This window comes from Limanda limanda, chromosome 2, assembly GCF_963576545.1.
Source record: "Limanda limanda chromosome 2, fLimLim1.1, whole genome shotgun sequence".
NCBI lineage: Eukaryota > Metazoa > Chordata > Actinopteri > Pleuronectiformes > Pleuronectidae > Limanda > Limanda limanda.
Window position 1 is genome coordinate 12,164,667 of NC_083637.1, and position 15,108 is coordinate 12,179,774.

Sequence of the window (15,108 nt, forward strand, 5' to 3'; positions counted from 1 at the left end):
TTAATTATTATTATTTTTTTTTTAATTTCTTTGAATTTTAATTTCCAAAGGACGCAGCAGCTTCTTCACCGGGACCACCGAGGAACTATTTTCTCTCTCTCCACTTTGTGAATGCACTTTTTTTCTTAACTGGACCATATCCGCAGTGATGAGACTTTAAACTCGTGGTTCTCCTTCTTCTACTTTTGATTTGTTATTTTCTCCTCATGACATTGAGGCGTGCACCGGACTCCTCCTCACTCCGACCCGCTTGCACGTCAAGTTTTCCGGGTCGTGTGTAGTTCAGAGACTCGTGGAGAACAGACACACACAAACAGACACACACACAGACCCAAAACACCCCCCTACCCCCTTCCCCAACCCCTTTACAACTTCCACCCGGGATTTCCGTGAGATTTCTCCGGTGGTGGAGCAGAGCCAGTCACTTTGTTAAACATGCCCCAGCTATCAGGCGGAGGAGGAGGTGGAGGAGGAGACCCGGAGCTGTGCGCCACGGACGAGATGATCCCCTTCAAGGACGAGGGGGACCCGCACAAGGAGCAGATCTTCGCCGAGCTCAGCAACTCGGAGGAGGAGGGAGACCTGGCCGACATCAAGTCGTCCCTGGTCCACGAGTCGGAGAGCAGCCCCAACAGCAACAGCCACGACGTGAGTGCTGCTTGTGTGTGTGTGTGTGTGTGTTTTTTTTAGGAGGATGAGGAGGATGAGGAGGAAGGTGGGCGTCAGATTTGAGACCCCGCATCACACAGGACAGGAGGAAACAGCCTGTAAACAAAAAGTTGTTTTTAATCCTTAATAATCACTGAGAAAGAGACCTTGTTTTTATTTGGCTTTCACTGATCTGATATGGATGAGTTTGCCTTTAAGATTTGCAGGATAAAGTGTGAATGATCTACAGAAAGATGGATTAACAAACACAGGCCTGGTAGTGTCCTTTCTGCTCATCAAGTTTTATTCATGTGCTTTTATAATCTGGATTTAAATGGCAAACAAGATGAGTTCAGGTGGTTTTATTCTGTTATTTGTTTTATTCTAATAGAAAATGAAAAGCTGCAGTGACAGCTTACCGAGCCACATTTCCTTCATTTTATAACGTACAACATTTCACTGTTTATTTAATTTATAATGCAATATGATAAGCTTTAGCTTTAATACAGAGGTGCACCCCCAGAAACCATAAGATGCTCCTCTAAACATAGCATCCACCGCTGTCTATAGTCTCCCTTCACCACAGAGGCCTCAATGTTTTAACCTCCCTCATCAGTTAGATTTCATTTAGCTAGAGTGAAATTTGGATTAAGAATAAAGAAAATCTATTTTTGGAGCTTAAATAATCGAGGCCTTGTGTGTGTGTGTGTGTGTGCTGCCTGTGAGAAGTAGGCTAATAGCTGTGTTTGCTTTGGTTTCACTATAACCACTCAGCAGCTGTAAACACCAGCACATGATTCTGTTTAGCACACATGGCTTAAAACCATATTAACAAACAAGATTATGAATTTACTCTGAAAGATCAAAGCTCATAAAAATGCAAGCTAAATGAAATGACGCTTTGCAATTTTTCTCGTCATTGGGGATGTGATCTTTTGATTTTTGCTCCCTGATAATTCCTTATATTATTATTGTCATAGCTGTTTGCTGGAGTCATAAATATTTTTTTTTTGCATCCTTTTTGAGGGCAGTGAAATATATGTATTTGTCCTCAGTGATCAGATAAAAAAGAATATTAGGTTTTAAGATTCGTAATGTTTCTAAATACATAAAGAATCTCAATGGAGGAATTATTAATGATTAATTTTTAATGATTATTCTCCTACTTTACATTCTGTAGTAGCACGCACAAAAAAGGAACAGACTAGGTATGAAACATCATCGTTAAAACGAGTGTTTAATTTTTTTTCCTGCATCTGTCTCCCCGTGCTCTGACCTCAGGATGCCGGCTGCAGCTTCCCCATTTCAAACTTAAGACGGCTTGTTTTTTTCATTAACTGCAGCGTTAATGAAATTTCGAGCACATCCCAGCAAGACTGTACACATTCACCACCAAAATGTCCTAGAGACGCACGAGACAGAGGCTGAATGTTAATTAGGAATCCAGCGAAGTTCCCCCCCGCTCAGCTTGAAGCCATCCTGAGGGGTCTGAACTCTAAAAAGAGAGCTCCTCTTCCCGGCTCTGATTCAAGAAGAGAAAGGAAATTGATATGCGAAATGCAGGGGATTTTAGATATATTTTTAGCCAATTCTGTCTTCCGCCATTTTCTCTTTTTAAATAATAATTCTATTTCACTTTCCACTGAGGTTTTTTTTAAATTATCAACACAAATGCACTTGATTTATTTGAATTTAGAGATGAGGGATGAAATTGCGAGTGGACCTATGATATTGAAAACAAGTTAATTTGTATGCTCCTTAAGGACATGAAGATTAATTAAGTGGTTCTTTTGAAGCTTTGATGCAGGCTGCTCCATCACCCCTCTATAGTGTGTGTGTGTGTGTGTGTGTGTGTGTGTGTGTGTGTGTGTGTGTGTGTGTGTGTGTGTGTGTGTGTGTGTGTGTGTGTGTGTGTGTGTGTGTGTGTGTGTGTGTGTGTGTGTGTGTGTGTGTGTGTGTGTGTGTGTGTGTGTGTGTGTGTGTGTGTGTGTGTGTGTGTGTGTTCTTCGGCGACAAGCAGAGAGATGGCATTTTGTCCCTGCAGTGTTTGCGGGTGTCTGACCGTATCACCATGTCTCTCTCTCTGTGTCACTGCCTCTGAAAACCCTCCTACTGTAATTAATTCATCATCACTTTCATTTCTCTCTTATTTTTCTTTAACAGGCGGTAAGACAAGATTCATATCACGAAAAACACAGAGACCATCTGGATGATGGTAAGTGACACAGCTCTTTAACTCTGCATGCTTTATAGGACGGTCAGTGTCGCCATTTAGCTGCAGTTGAAAAAAAAAACCTGACTGCCAGAATAATACGCTGAGGCGAGTGTGAGAAAGCACCAGATCTTTTTCTTTTTTTTCTTCTTCCAGTGATCAGTCACACTATTGCACTGTGCTTATCAGAGACCCCATTTCCACTGCTCTCAGTCAGATTATCTCTGATCCAGGTCTAGTCAGGACATGCTCTACCTCCATGCACACAGCTACCTGTTACCTCCCTCACAGATGAGGGTGCCTGCAGAGAGGGGAGAGGGAGACAAAGAATACTCGATGTGAAAAGAGGATGATTATACACCCTTTTTTATTATCATTATGCAATCCCCCCTCCCAACCTGATTAAATCCCCACATACACCATCTCTCCAGTGGCACTGTCACATGCAACATGTTGCTGCCACTCAGGGCTCATTGCTCTCTTGGCTATTGTAGTGTGACCCCGCAGCTGCAGGTCATCATTATGGAGTGTCGGGAGTGTCGGGAGTGTGTCTCCCCTTTGTTGGCCTTTCACATCCTGAATAGTGATCCCCCTCAAACCAAACACTGGCTTTCTTCACAACAAGATCCATGTTGCCATCAGGCTGTGTATCCCCAAACACCCCCAGCCCCCCTCCGGCCTTATTACGCTGCTCGCAGTTGGAGTGGCGAGTGGCGATGTAGTGAGGCCTCTTACATAAATCTCCCCCTCTCAGGTCAGAGGCATAGAGGAACAGTTGGGGCGTCTCCTGTTTTGACACAGTCTGTATGTTCTTCTAATTGGTGCTAATTGGCACAGAGGGGCTCCATTGTTCCTCTGCATAATGCGAACCTCCTCTCCTAGACGGGAAGAAAGGGCACAAACAAAAGGCTGAGGCAAAATGGGGCACGGGTTAAAGCAATAGAAAGCGATATCATTACCGCAGCAAAACAGGCCGAGGCACAACTCTGTGTTCAGCTTTGTCATTACTGCCTGTTGGATTTAGATTTTTAGGATTTGATTTTGTTTAAAGTCTTAACCCTTTAGAGTTTCAATACTGGCTTATTAAAATCAAGAGTTGTCTGAGTTTCTCCTTGTCACTGAAATGTTTTCATCTCTCTGCCCTTTGCTAACACAAACGGACAATTTCCCCCCCCCCTAATTTGTTTTACCAGGGAAACATCATGACATGTACGGCAAAAGCCATCCGTACTCGGGCTACCCAGGCTACATCATGATGACTAACATGAACGACTCCTACATGAACAATGGCTCCCTCTCTCCACCCATGGGCAGAACGGTGAGTGCCAGCTCTTCTTTTCACCGGTCACTTTATCGGTCTTTGCATCGCATTAGGTTCAATGTATAAATCCTTTTAAAATGCGAAAGCGATGTGTGGTAGGATACACGTGTTTCTATGCAATCGCTCATTTGAGAAAACAAATCGCTGAGGAATTTAGAGGTTGGAAAAATTCCGCTTGAATTAATGTTAATTAGTAAGTATATTTGAGGCATGAAATGTATTTTTTTAATGAGGGTTTGAGGTTTTTAATAACTTAAGTAAAAGTTGGTGAAGTGATGGTTAACATGTGGAATGGAAAGCAAAATCAAACACGGAATATAACGATACACAGCGAAGATTTGACTTCATGTTGCTCAGATTAAATCGTAGCACGAATATAGTTTCAAAGACAACTGAAGTTGGATGTCAAAATTTGTTTGTAAACTCTCTCATTGTTATGCCACTTAATCCGGTATTGGTATAATCAGTAGAGCATGAGAAGTGAGTAGGCAACCTGTTGATTTACCTCCCTACACACTCTGACTGGGAGCTCTGACCATGACTTACACCGTCTCACATTTAAATCATTATATCAAAGGTCATTGATGGAATCACTGTTTTTTCACAGTTCATGCAGAAACAGATTAATTTAATTTTCAGTACACAGCTCAGTAGTGCTAATAATACCAAACATTGCTGTTTTGAGCTTCTCATATGTGAACATTTGCCTGATTCGTCATTGTGAATCGAATACTTTGTGATATGGATTGTTATAGAGGGGCAAAAAAAACAATCTGCAATGTCGCTCCGGCCTGTGGAATGCTGTGATATACTCTTAATAGTTTAAGATTTTTCAAATTATTTGCTTTGATTCCACAACCATACTGACAAATATAGCTTTTGAAGTTGCGGTTCAATGAGAGAAATCATTAATCATATCGGTCTACAAATGTATGAAAAAAAGAATTATTAAAAGACAGTTTTTCATTTAAAATGAAGACTCTTGCCACAAACTTAAACTTAAGGATATAATTAAAACGAAAATCAACTCCACATGTTCATAGCATTATTTTATGTTGTTGTTGTGTAGTATTTTTGCTCCAGCATTCTTGACGCCTTACTCCTCCAAAACCATTTGTGAACCAAACGCCTTATTTTCCAGCAGATAAGCATGAGGTGTAAAGTATTTCCCATCTTGTTAAAATCTTAGATGATGCATGTCTTAATGACCCAAGTAAGCCCTCTACTAAGCCCGCCATGACCGAGGAGCTCCACAGGCAACATCACGTCTCTGAGGCTGACTTGTGGTGGAGCTTGTATTACCGTCCAGGGATGGAGTGTGTTGTCACAGAAGTCCTCCCTGTAACGGTATTAATTTCAGGCCAGCTGCAGGTCTCTCACTGGCGGCTTCCTGTGTCTGTCCCGTTTGCAAATTTCTCCTCTCAAGACAGACATAAAACGCAGCGCACACCAGCAGCTGTCCATTCTAATCCTGTTTTGTCCATGTTTCTGGTATCACACTCAGACAACCCAGCCACGGTCTGGCTATGATTTGGTGCCTCCATACAGGAAACACTTACACACTGCAGAGAAAGCTAGATCCCTGGGTTGTTTGCGCTTTTGCAGTGCATATGAATTAGTTTCATCAGTGAGAAGTTTTTCAAAATGTGAGTTCTGCGTAAGAATCGGCTTCAGAGGCAGATGTGATTGTCGGGGGCAGAAGCCACATGCTGAGTGTAAAGGATCTTGATTCATACGCAACCTCTATCGTGGAATGATGTTAAAATTGCATTGCTTCCCCTTCACCAAGCAGCAGAGGGTGAAAGCATGTGACATTATGGAGAAAACATGATCCTGATTACCTCACGATTCTCTCTCTCTTTTTATTGCTTGTTTTCTGGTCAATTTTATCAATTATTCCATCATATGCACTGAGAGATTCATAGACGTGTGTATGGAGACCAGCTGACTGTATGAGAGGAAATTACCCTTCACTGCAGATGAATGAGGCCAGGCAGTTAGGCGGCGGTCTCGCTGCCAAAACTTTTAAAGCCCTGCTTTCATTTCATTTACTATGGCTGCTTTTTTTTTTTTTTTCTTCACCCAATTTTCCCCCTCATCCTGTCTTCAATAAAACGGTAGTCATTTTATATACGTTTCTCTCACTTATCCAATAAAGAGAGCCAAGGCTCGGTGGAGGGATCATGGAACATGAGTCCTCTGGCTTTCCCACTGATGTCAGATTGCTGCCTCTGCTGCTGGCCATCGCAGCCACAGTATCTGCAGGCCTGGGATCAGTTTTCACTGAGATCAAAGGCACATTCTCTCTTTCATTCTCTTCCATCCCGAGCCCCCATCACCGCCACTGCCACCCCCCCAATCCCAGTAGTTTAGATTGATTTCCATTGACCATGACATTCCCGCACATGCCGTCCAGTCGTGATGGAGCTTTCGGGAGTTGCTGATTGTCAGCAGATTTTAGTGCTTCTCGCCTGATAGGTCACCTCCGCCCCAGGAGCTGAAATGTTGGTGTCAAGATGCCCAACGGTGTTCAGTTTCATTTACTGTTTGGTTAATGTGGATTTAAGACAAAGTTGACCACTTCAAAGAGTCACTGGTGGATTATAAATACGTTGATTTCTACTCAAACCTGTAGCTGTTTGAGGATGAAGCGTCTGCAGGCTGAATTTTCTGTGAGGGCAAAGACTGTTTCATTATTTTATGATTTTCCCTCTTTGGCTATTGCGCTTGTTGGAACTGCTCTCAAATTAATAGTAATTTATGTTTGCCTATCTTAGACATTACTGAGCCTCCAAAATGTCTTTGGAGACAAATGGATTGACCTACAACCAATCAGATCAATGATATGGGACATCTGTATCATCTACTGCTTTAAGTGCAGTTATTTGCTATTCTTTAAAACGGTCCCAATAGCAAATCAATAGACGTCTCCACCTTCCTTTATACGACAGCCATCTTTCGTCAGGCATCGCTTCAGTTTATATAAATGTTTGTGATTGGCCCAGCCTGCCACAGGACAGATATAAATGTGTGGGAGGGGGCGCAGTGCCATCTGCAAGGGAATAAAGATGAGCTCCCTTAGTGGTCTGGTTTACAGATAAACATTAGATATACGCACAAAAAATAAGTAATTGGAAATTAACTTGCTTGGTTTAAGTGTATTGGAATTAAATACATCCTCATTTTCAGTCATTGTTTTCAGTCATGGCATTTGGTTTTATGAGAGTTAAAGGACATGAGGGTTGCTGAGAGAGATCAGATGTTTCTTACTGTGTAAATTTTACAAATGAAATTTGTCTGGAGAAACCAACTAATCTTCTATATTTCACTTTTATTCTGTGTATTTTTTTTAATTTTTATGCCCAGTTTTGTGAAATGATCTCTCCTGTCATTCCACCATATGTGCACATGTTTAGAGCCAAGTAGCAGCCCAGGTTAAGCATATACAGTAAGTGTTCAAAAATTTGTTTTACATTTATGGTTAGAATTATCCTAATACATCCCATACTGTTTATGAAGTCGGATCTTCAAAGCATTTGGGATGTTGTCATCACTCCAGTGTTGACGTGTAGAAGAATAAAAGTTCACTGCTTTCATCGGCTTTGTCTGATCAAGCTTCCTGAACTCAAGTCAGGGTTTTGGAAGTGACAGTTTCTAAATAAAGATCAACATGCATTAGATGGGCAGAACATATTTTTAAACGACCTAAAAATCATTCTCAGAGCACCCCACTGTTTTCACACCCTTTGGTTTCGCACATTCCTCTTAACAGCCCTTTGCATAAACTCACAAATGCATCGTTGACGAGACAAAGACTCAACTGCATCTTCCTAGTTCCAAAACAATTATAGTGCAGAGATGTAGTGGAAGGTTTTGTGAAGATGTGTTGATGATCTTCGGCTGTGTCAGAGCAGTCGTATGTTCACAGGCAACATCTTGAACAGAGATGGATAGCATCACTTCTTTTTCCTTTTTTCTTAAAGCAGAGTTTCGCTGCTGTGGCAGCGGGGGGGCTGGAGAGCTCCCTCTCTTATGCCGCACTCTCTCTTTTTTTCCCCTTTGGACCCTCAGTTGCAGATCCTCATGGCGAAGGAAGAGGGTTTGTGTGTGTGTTGGGGGTTGTGTTGGGGGGGGGGGGGGGCGTAGTGCTGCACTTTTCTTTGATGTAGTGGGAACGTGACGGATCTGCTAGCCAGTGTCTCGCAGCGTGGAATCACTAACCCAGGCTTACCTAACGGGATTTGGTAGGACCGCTCTGGTGTCCCTCAGTGCCATGTGTGTCCTGAGCTCATGCCCCCAGCGCTACCGTGGAAGATCCCTGTTAAAGAGAACACTACATTTACCAGCAGACTCCCATGTACACACATAATGTTCTAGATGGCAGCTTGTGCAATTTTTCATTTTTTTAAAAGTCCGATACAGTGTGAATATGCCGCGGGAAGTTTACTGGAGACGAATGTAGCATTTTGCCTTTAAGCAGCTGGACTCAATATGATCATGACACTGTCAGCTCATTTAATTTTCTATAAGTAGACTCTCGTAGAGGACACTGTGCATATTGAAGTCTAAAATGTATTTATAGTATATATAGAAGTCGTCAAAGAGGTAGAAGTATAATTGCCCCTTTCTGAAGCTTTCTTTATCTAGCGGCACATGAATCAAAGAGCCCTACTGACATTGATGTCATCTGCTGTGCAGCTCTATCACACAGTGAAATATGTGTGTACACATGAAGGACACCACCAGAGACCTCACACAGAAGAAACACTTGCCTTCTCTGGCTCTTTGTAGTGCCGCTGGGTCTCGTTCTTTTATAAACAGCAGCACCATTAACACCAAGGTTTCCTTCGTGTCCTCCACTGTCTGGTGATGCTGGTTGACACATTTACTCCATATGCACAGTGCTAATGACGACATGTGGTTGCAATCACCCTCTATCGATGCATTTTATCTTTCTCAGTGGAGCCAAGCGGAGTGAATCTCTCCCAGGACCAAGAGATATGCGCTGTTAAAGAAAGATAAGAATACTGAGATCACAGTAAAGGTCAAGGATTATTTAGTTTTCATGGTAGAAGTTCATGCTGATTGATTGGGATTTGATTTCAGTGGAAAAAAATAGTGCTTCTTGTTGGATGGACATGCATTCGTATTTTATTTGGTTTGTTGATTAACATTTACATTGTTTATCTCGTTCTAACACATCCAAAAGCAACACGCCTAATTTTAAGGATGTGTCAATATATCAAATCTATGGAAATGAAGCAACAAGTTGATATAATCAGAAACCTCATTTCTTTCTTATTGATGTGAATCAGAAATGATTGACGCAGATCAAAAGGGCAGCTATGGACAGAGTTGAAAACATCATGTGTTCAATGTGCTGAAAAATGTGTTTTCTATACGTATCTGAGGGAAGCAATTTGGAATGTCACGGCTGCACGCATGACATGCAGGCGCACACTTAACCCCTGTTGATGTTTATTTTGGGCATGTTACTGCTCAAAGCGCAGCGCTCATAGATGATGACACTTCCTTTGCTCCCCATCCTCCCGCTGCAACGGAGGAAGCTTAACCAATCAAGCAGCACAGCCTGGAGCCAGCCAGTCAGGCTTCCACAGACAGAGCGCCGCTCGGGCCCACAACACCTGCTGGAAGGGCGTCACTCTTCACCAGCAGCCTGCAACTGATCTCCTGGGGTCAGCGGAAAGCCTCGCCAAGGTTGTTCCTTATGCCCAAATCCGTTTGACTGGGCCAGGGTGTGGACTTCCTGTAAGGGCGGATCAGAAAATGGAGACTGGAATGGGGCGGTGTCTGGAGGAGTGGAGTGGTTTTGTCAATTTGTTATTTAACTGTCGTCCCGCTCGCCGTTGTTATGACTGTGCGTAATTAGAAAGCACTGTGGGTGAAGCGGTTGTCTCTTGGCAAAGATGATGATTTGATGTAGTAGAGGAACTGCGTCCGGATGCAAAATTGTTACGTTGTAAAATGAAACTTCAAATAGAGCTTTAAAGACATTGTTTGTAATCTGAGATGTGTTTAATATGCTCCTGCAGCACATGTTTCACTTAATTGACCTAGTTGAGTCGTTAAGCCGTGATTGAAGCTTGACAGTAGTCCCTAAAGCTCGATCACAGTACCTCACTGTTCCCTGATACAGCTGTAAAATGAGTAAAAACATGAATAGCTTTATTGACTTCATCCTGACAGCTTGTAGGTCTATATAGAGGCGAGCAGTGTTCCAGCTAGTAAACTGCAGCAAGGGGAACAATAGGACCACAGGAGTGAAACATGGGTGCAAATCCTGCCGGCTGTATCCAGACTTCAGAGGAGCTCAAACAGCCCTCACTTTGTCCAGCTAAGAAATAGAGCTATGATCAATAGCTGCTCTGTTGTATGAAGTTGGTCAGTCTCTGGTGCGCTCTTGCCCTCCCTCCTTCTCGTTGCTGTTTCATATTTTTCAGAAGCTCATTATTTCTTTCTGCTGTGGGTGCGAGTGCTAAAGAGGCTCACATGCAATGTGGATCTGACAGCGCTGAAATATTAATGGTCCCCAGTGTAGGAGGTTGGTATAAGGCCTGCATAGTTACAGTACAAAGGGTGCCTTCTCGCCACCAGGCTTTATTAGCCAAGCTGTTAAATGAATAGATGGATATAGCTTGCACTCTTTCTTCATGCCTCCTTTTGTGTTTTTCGCCGCACACATCAAACCACTTTCTCTTCGTCGAACCATTTCTAACACATACACCAAACGGATATTAGATGCAGACCCGCACGTGCACACACACACACACACACACACACACACACACACACACACACACACACACACACACACACACACACACACACACACACACACACACACACACACACACACACACACACACACACACACACACACACACACACACACACACACACATACAGGGATGTGCGTAAGAGCAACGATACACTGTTGAATTTTCTGTGGGAGGACAAAGAGGAGGGCTTTGCTATCAGTTCATTTTGTGTGGTCTCGGTCATAAAAAACACCCTGTTCCTTTGACTGTGAAAAAAGCTGCCTGTCTTTAATTTTTGGGAAACCCATAAAAGTTTGTCACTCCTTTCATATCGGCTGCGGAATTGAAAACAAATGCTACATTCTCCCCTCCCCTCCTTTGAACTGGCCAATTATGGAGTTGTGAAAATAAAAATCAGTCTGTAGATCTCTTTACCCCCCCCTCTACTTTCTTTCCCTCCTTCTCTTTTTTCCCCCCTTCTCCCTCTCTCTCCCCTCTCTTCCTCGTTCACTTTCTTTTTTCTCCTCCCCCCCCCCCTTGTTTTTGAAGAAACCGAGGGGGGATCACTGATGTCAAAGTCAAAACCAAGAGCATTAAGAAAACTGGCGAAATGCAATACAGCTGCAATCCGACATGACGCTAGAAAATAGGGCTGAGGAGCAGAAAGCCTCTCTCCCGTATTCCCAGGGCGCGCAACTGCTCCCGGCCTTGGCTTTGATCTCTTCAAAGCCTCCTGCCTCCTACTAGATGGAGAGTCTTGGCTGCCGCTCGTGAGCGCTGGAGAGAGGCAGGGAGGGAGCGGTGGTGGTGGGGGGGTGTTTTTTTTGGTGGTGGTGGGGAGCCGTCGTCTTTTCCTTTCCAGGGCTGAAATCAATCACGGTGCCGGGGCAATTATGCGTAATTCAACCCCAGCCAGATTAGTGACTCTTGTTACCTGAGCGACCGGAGCTCTGTAATCTGTGAGACGCACCGGCCTCACCAGCAAAGGAGAAGCCAGGAACAGGCGAAGGGCACTTGAGGGAAAAGGAGGGGATCGAGGGGGAGAGGTGCTGAAAAGCAGGCTGCCATGCTGCTGCCCAGAAGGGCGAAAAAAAATCTGAGTACAATGGAGTGATTACACTTGCAGATGTAGCCATATTTATAACGTAGTGGATAGAGAGAACCGAAAGTGCTGATTGCCATGGAGCTTGCTAGTTAGTGTGCTAACGAGCCCGGACTCTTTTGTGTTAAAACATGTGCGTGATGTCACCTCAACTGCGTTTCGAGTCCTCCCCCCCCCCCACCACCACCACCATCCCCTTGCCTTGTCCTCCCTCCAGTGCCATATCTCTATCCCTCATGCCCTCCACAGTCGGCTCCGAAATGCAGGCTCGGCCAAGGCTCCGGCCCCAGGCGCCCAATTTACTATGGCTGGAGAAAAACTCAGTGGCCCCAAGTCACTGAGGAAAACAGCGGCGCTGGATGCTGCTGTTTCCCTGCTGCTGCAGCTCGTCTGATCTGTGCAACTGTTTCAGTGTCTTAACACACAGCAGTGTCACAATTTACACCCTTGTGCTTTTTTTTATGTGGCTTACTGAGATTTATCCCAATTATGTTTGCTACTAGTTAAGGCAAATCCAGAACGTGGAAGGAGTTTGATGCTCATGACTAACACTGCCTTGTGTACGTTATGAGATTATATATTTGCATGCGCGTTTTTTTAGCCTGTGATATTTTGGTTGGGGATTGAAGAATACAAAACAATTAATTTGAGGTTGGGTGGAGTGCAGAGGAAAAATTGCAGATTCACATTATTGTACGAGTTAATTTGAAATATATGATCGTTTGGGCTCCTGTTCTTTCCCTGTGCTCTGTCTGTACGCGCTGATGTCACAGGGATGGGAACAAGGCTTTGTTTTTTTTCCTCAGCAGTCACTTGATGCGGGATGATGAAACCCGCAAAGATATCTAGCAAGAATGTGTTTGTTCATCTGATGAGCTCGCCTTGTGCTCCATGTTGCTTTTGATCATCGGGCGGCTCGGTCGGTGACGGGAGACAGTTATTTTCCTTGCTGCACATTAAAATAAATCAGATATACCGTCCTGTTTTATAATGGGAGGTAGTTCATCAGCACCCTGATGTCTGCTATAGTTTTGACAAGGCAGGCAGGGAAGTGGAGCTGACTCTAAAAATATAAAGGTCACGCTGAATGGATTATGTGGCATCAATGGAGCCACCGTCCAGCTCGGCAGGAGCCTTTAAATCCACCAGCAGCCATAGCCCTCAGCTCAGGGGCCAGGTGACGCTTTTCATGTCCTCCAATGGAGAGACATCACAGAGGCGTCCTCGACTTTGAGCTGCCCGTCATCAAACAATGCATCAAAACATCAAATCAGTCCACCCCCACTGTACCCCTATCTTTTGACATGAAAGATGAGGAAATGTAAGAGCCGGCCACGGCCCCTCACCCTCAAATCTACATTTTCCCTTTTCTGTCGTCATTGCAAACACTGATAGTTCCTCCACACCGAACATAAAAGGAAAGATTTTGTTTGACCTTTAAGTTTTACCCTTTATTTGATTGTCACCTGACCTGGGCTCACACACGTGGTCACTATTTACATATTAAATACTATTTTTTACATTGTTCAAATCCGGTTGATATGGACATAATCATTTACCAGAGCAAAAGATGACATTCGCATTGTCAACAGTCCAGAGTCCAACGATATTCAGTTTACTATTCTTATTTATGTAAAAAAAACAATCGTCACTATTTAATATTTGGTATTTTTGGATGAAAAATATTAAAATTAAATATTAAAGTAGCTGTCAGTTAATTTTATTTCAGTTGATCAACAGATGGTTTGAGCTTGAGGACTCCATTTCAATTAATCTAATATTGCTTTTTGTCATTGACAGATGAGATTAAGGTCAAACATGTGTGAGTCCACCATGAATTAATATAGCTGAAAGTTGAATTACAAGCACTACATGCTCATTAAGCTTATCATTCAGATTGTTTGCCTCAGGTGCATCAATGTGCCCTATAATGTTGCTGTAACCATTTGCCCTGGACCTAAGGAGTTCCCTTTGTGCTCACTATTACCATTTCTTTGGAGGTATCAAGGGATAAGCAGACGTCCGCTGCCATGTTGTACATGGTCATTGTTGTGTTTGTATTAAAGCCCGTAAAACCCTGTCACAATGCTAATTGATGGGGAGGAGTTTCCATGTGACCGTTCAGGTCCTTTGGAGAGGTTCTTGAAGTGTTCCCTTTTTCTGTGGAGATGGAGAAAAGCCATTTGTTCAGAGGGGATCAGATTTGAATAGCTTTGTGCTTCTCATTCAGATCTTAGCAGGGGCGTGTGCGTCTGGCTAGAAAGAACCCCTAAAATGTGTGGTTTGATTAATGACTAATTCCAGGCTGAAAGGCAGTTGTTGGTAGTCTTTACCAGTTAATCCTTTAAAACGTGGATTCACACCCAAACACTGGGCTGCGGGTATTGTTGAACGGTCAATAGAGGGAGGGAGCCGAAAGGTTCGCAGTGTGTTCCGCTACCATGAATACTTAGCACTGTGACGGGAACCTTGCCTGATTATAACTAGAATCAAAGTCTCAAAATAGTGATATAATTTGAAACAGAAGGACAAACACAGCTTTATCTGAGCTCTTGGATCATTATGTAAAAAAGACTGTTTTGAAAGTAAAAGAAGAAAGAATGTGTGTTCAAAAGGAAAGGTGCACTGAGGTGAGGCGAGCACTGATCATATGACGACGGGGTCAAAAGTTCAGATGCAGGCCGGGACACAGGTGTCATACCACCTGAGGCTCCCGTTGACCTGCACTTTTTAAAATGTTGCATAACCTACATACTTACCACTATGACAAGAAATTTCTTCTTATTCACACATAGTTCTTCAAGGTACATTTTGTATTCCATATACTCACCAACGGTACAGGCTCGAGCTACGAATATTTCATTCTGTCTATCCTCCCATGCTATGGAGGTGGGTGCACATCTGTCTGAGATGGAAAACTAGGTCAATACCGTCTGCAGCTCAGGCAGAAGCGGCTCTCATTCAAATCACCTCCCCATCCACATTCTCCCTGTGTGTGCGCCGTTGAAAACCTTCCCTGCAAACATGGCAGCGCCTCCGCAGCCGC

The 15,108-nt window shown here is 43.5% G+C and overlaps 1 protein-coding gene across 1 annotated transcript in view; it reads left to right on the forward strand.

Annotated features, from left to right (window-relative positions):
- Window positions 1-416: 416 nt before the first annotated feature.
- The window catches only part of lef1 (lymphoid enhancer-binding factor 1), a 40,941-nt gene continuing 26,249 nt past the window's right edge, over window positions 417-15,108 (forward strand). Inside the window, exons 1-3 of the mRNA XM_061092415.1 lie at window positions 417-648; window positions 2,812-2,863; window positions 4,054-4,178. Of these exons, the coding sequence (XP_060948398.1) occupies window positions 436-648; window positions 2,812-2,863; window positions 4,054-4,178 (390 nt within the window). The 5' untranslated portion in view covers window positions 417-435. The remainder of the gene's footprint in view (window positions 649-2,811; window positions 2,864-4,053; window positions 4,179-15,108) is intronic.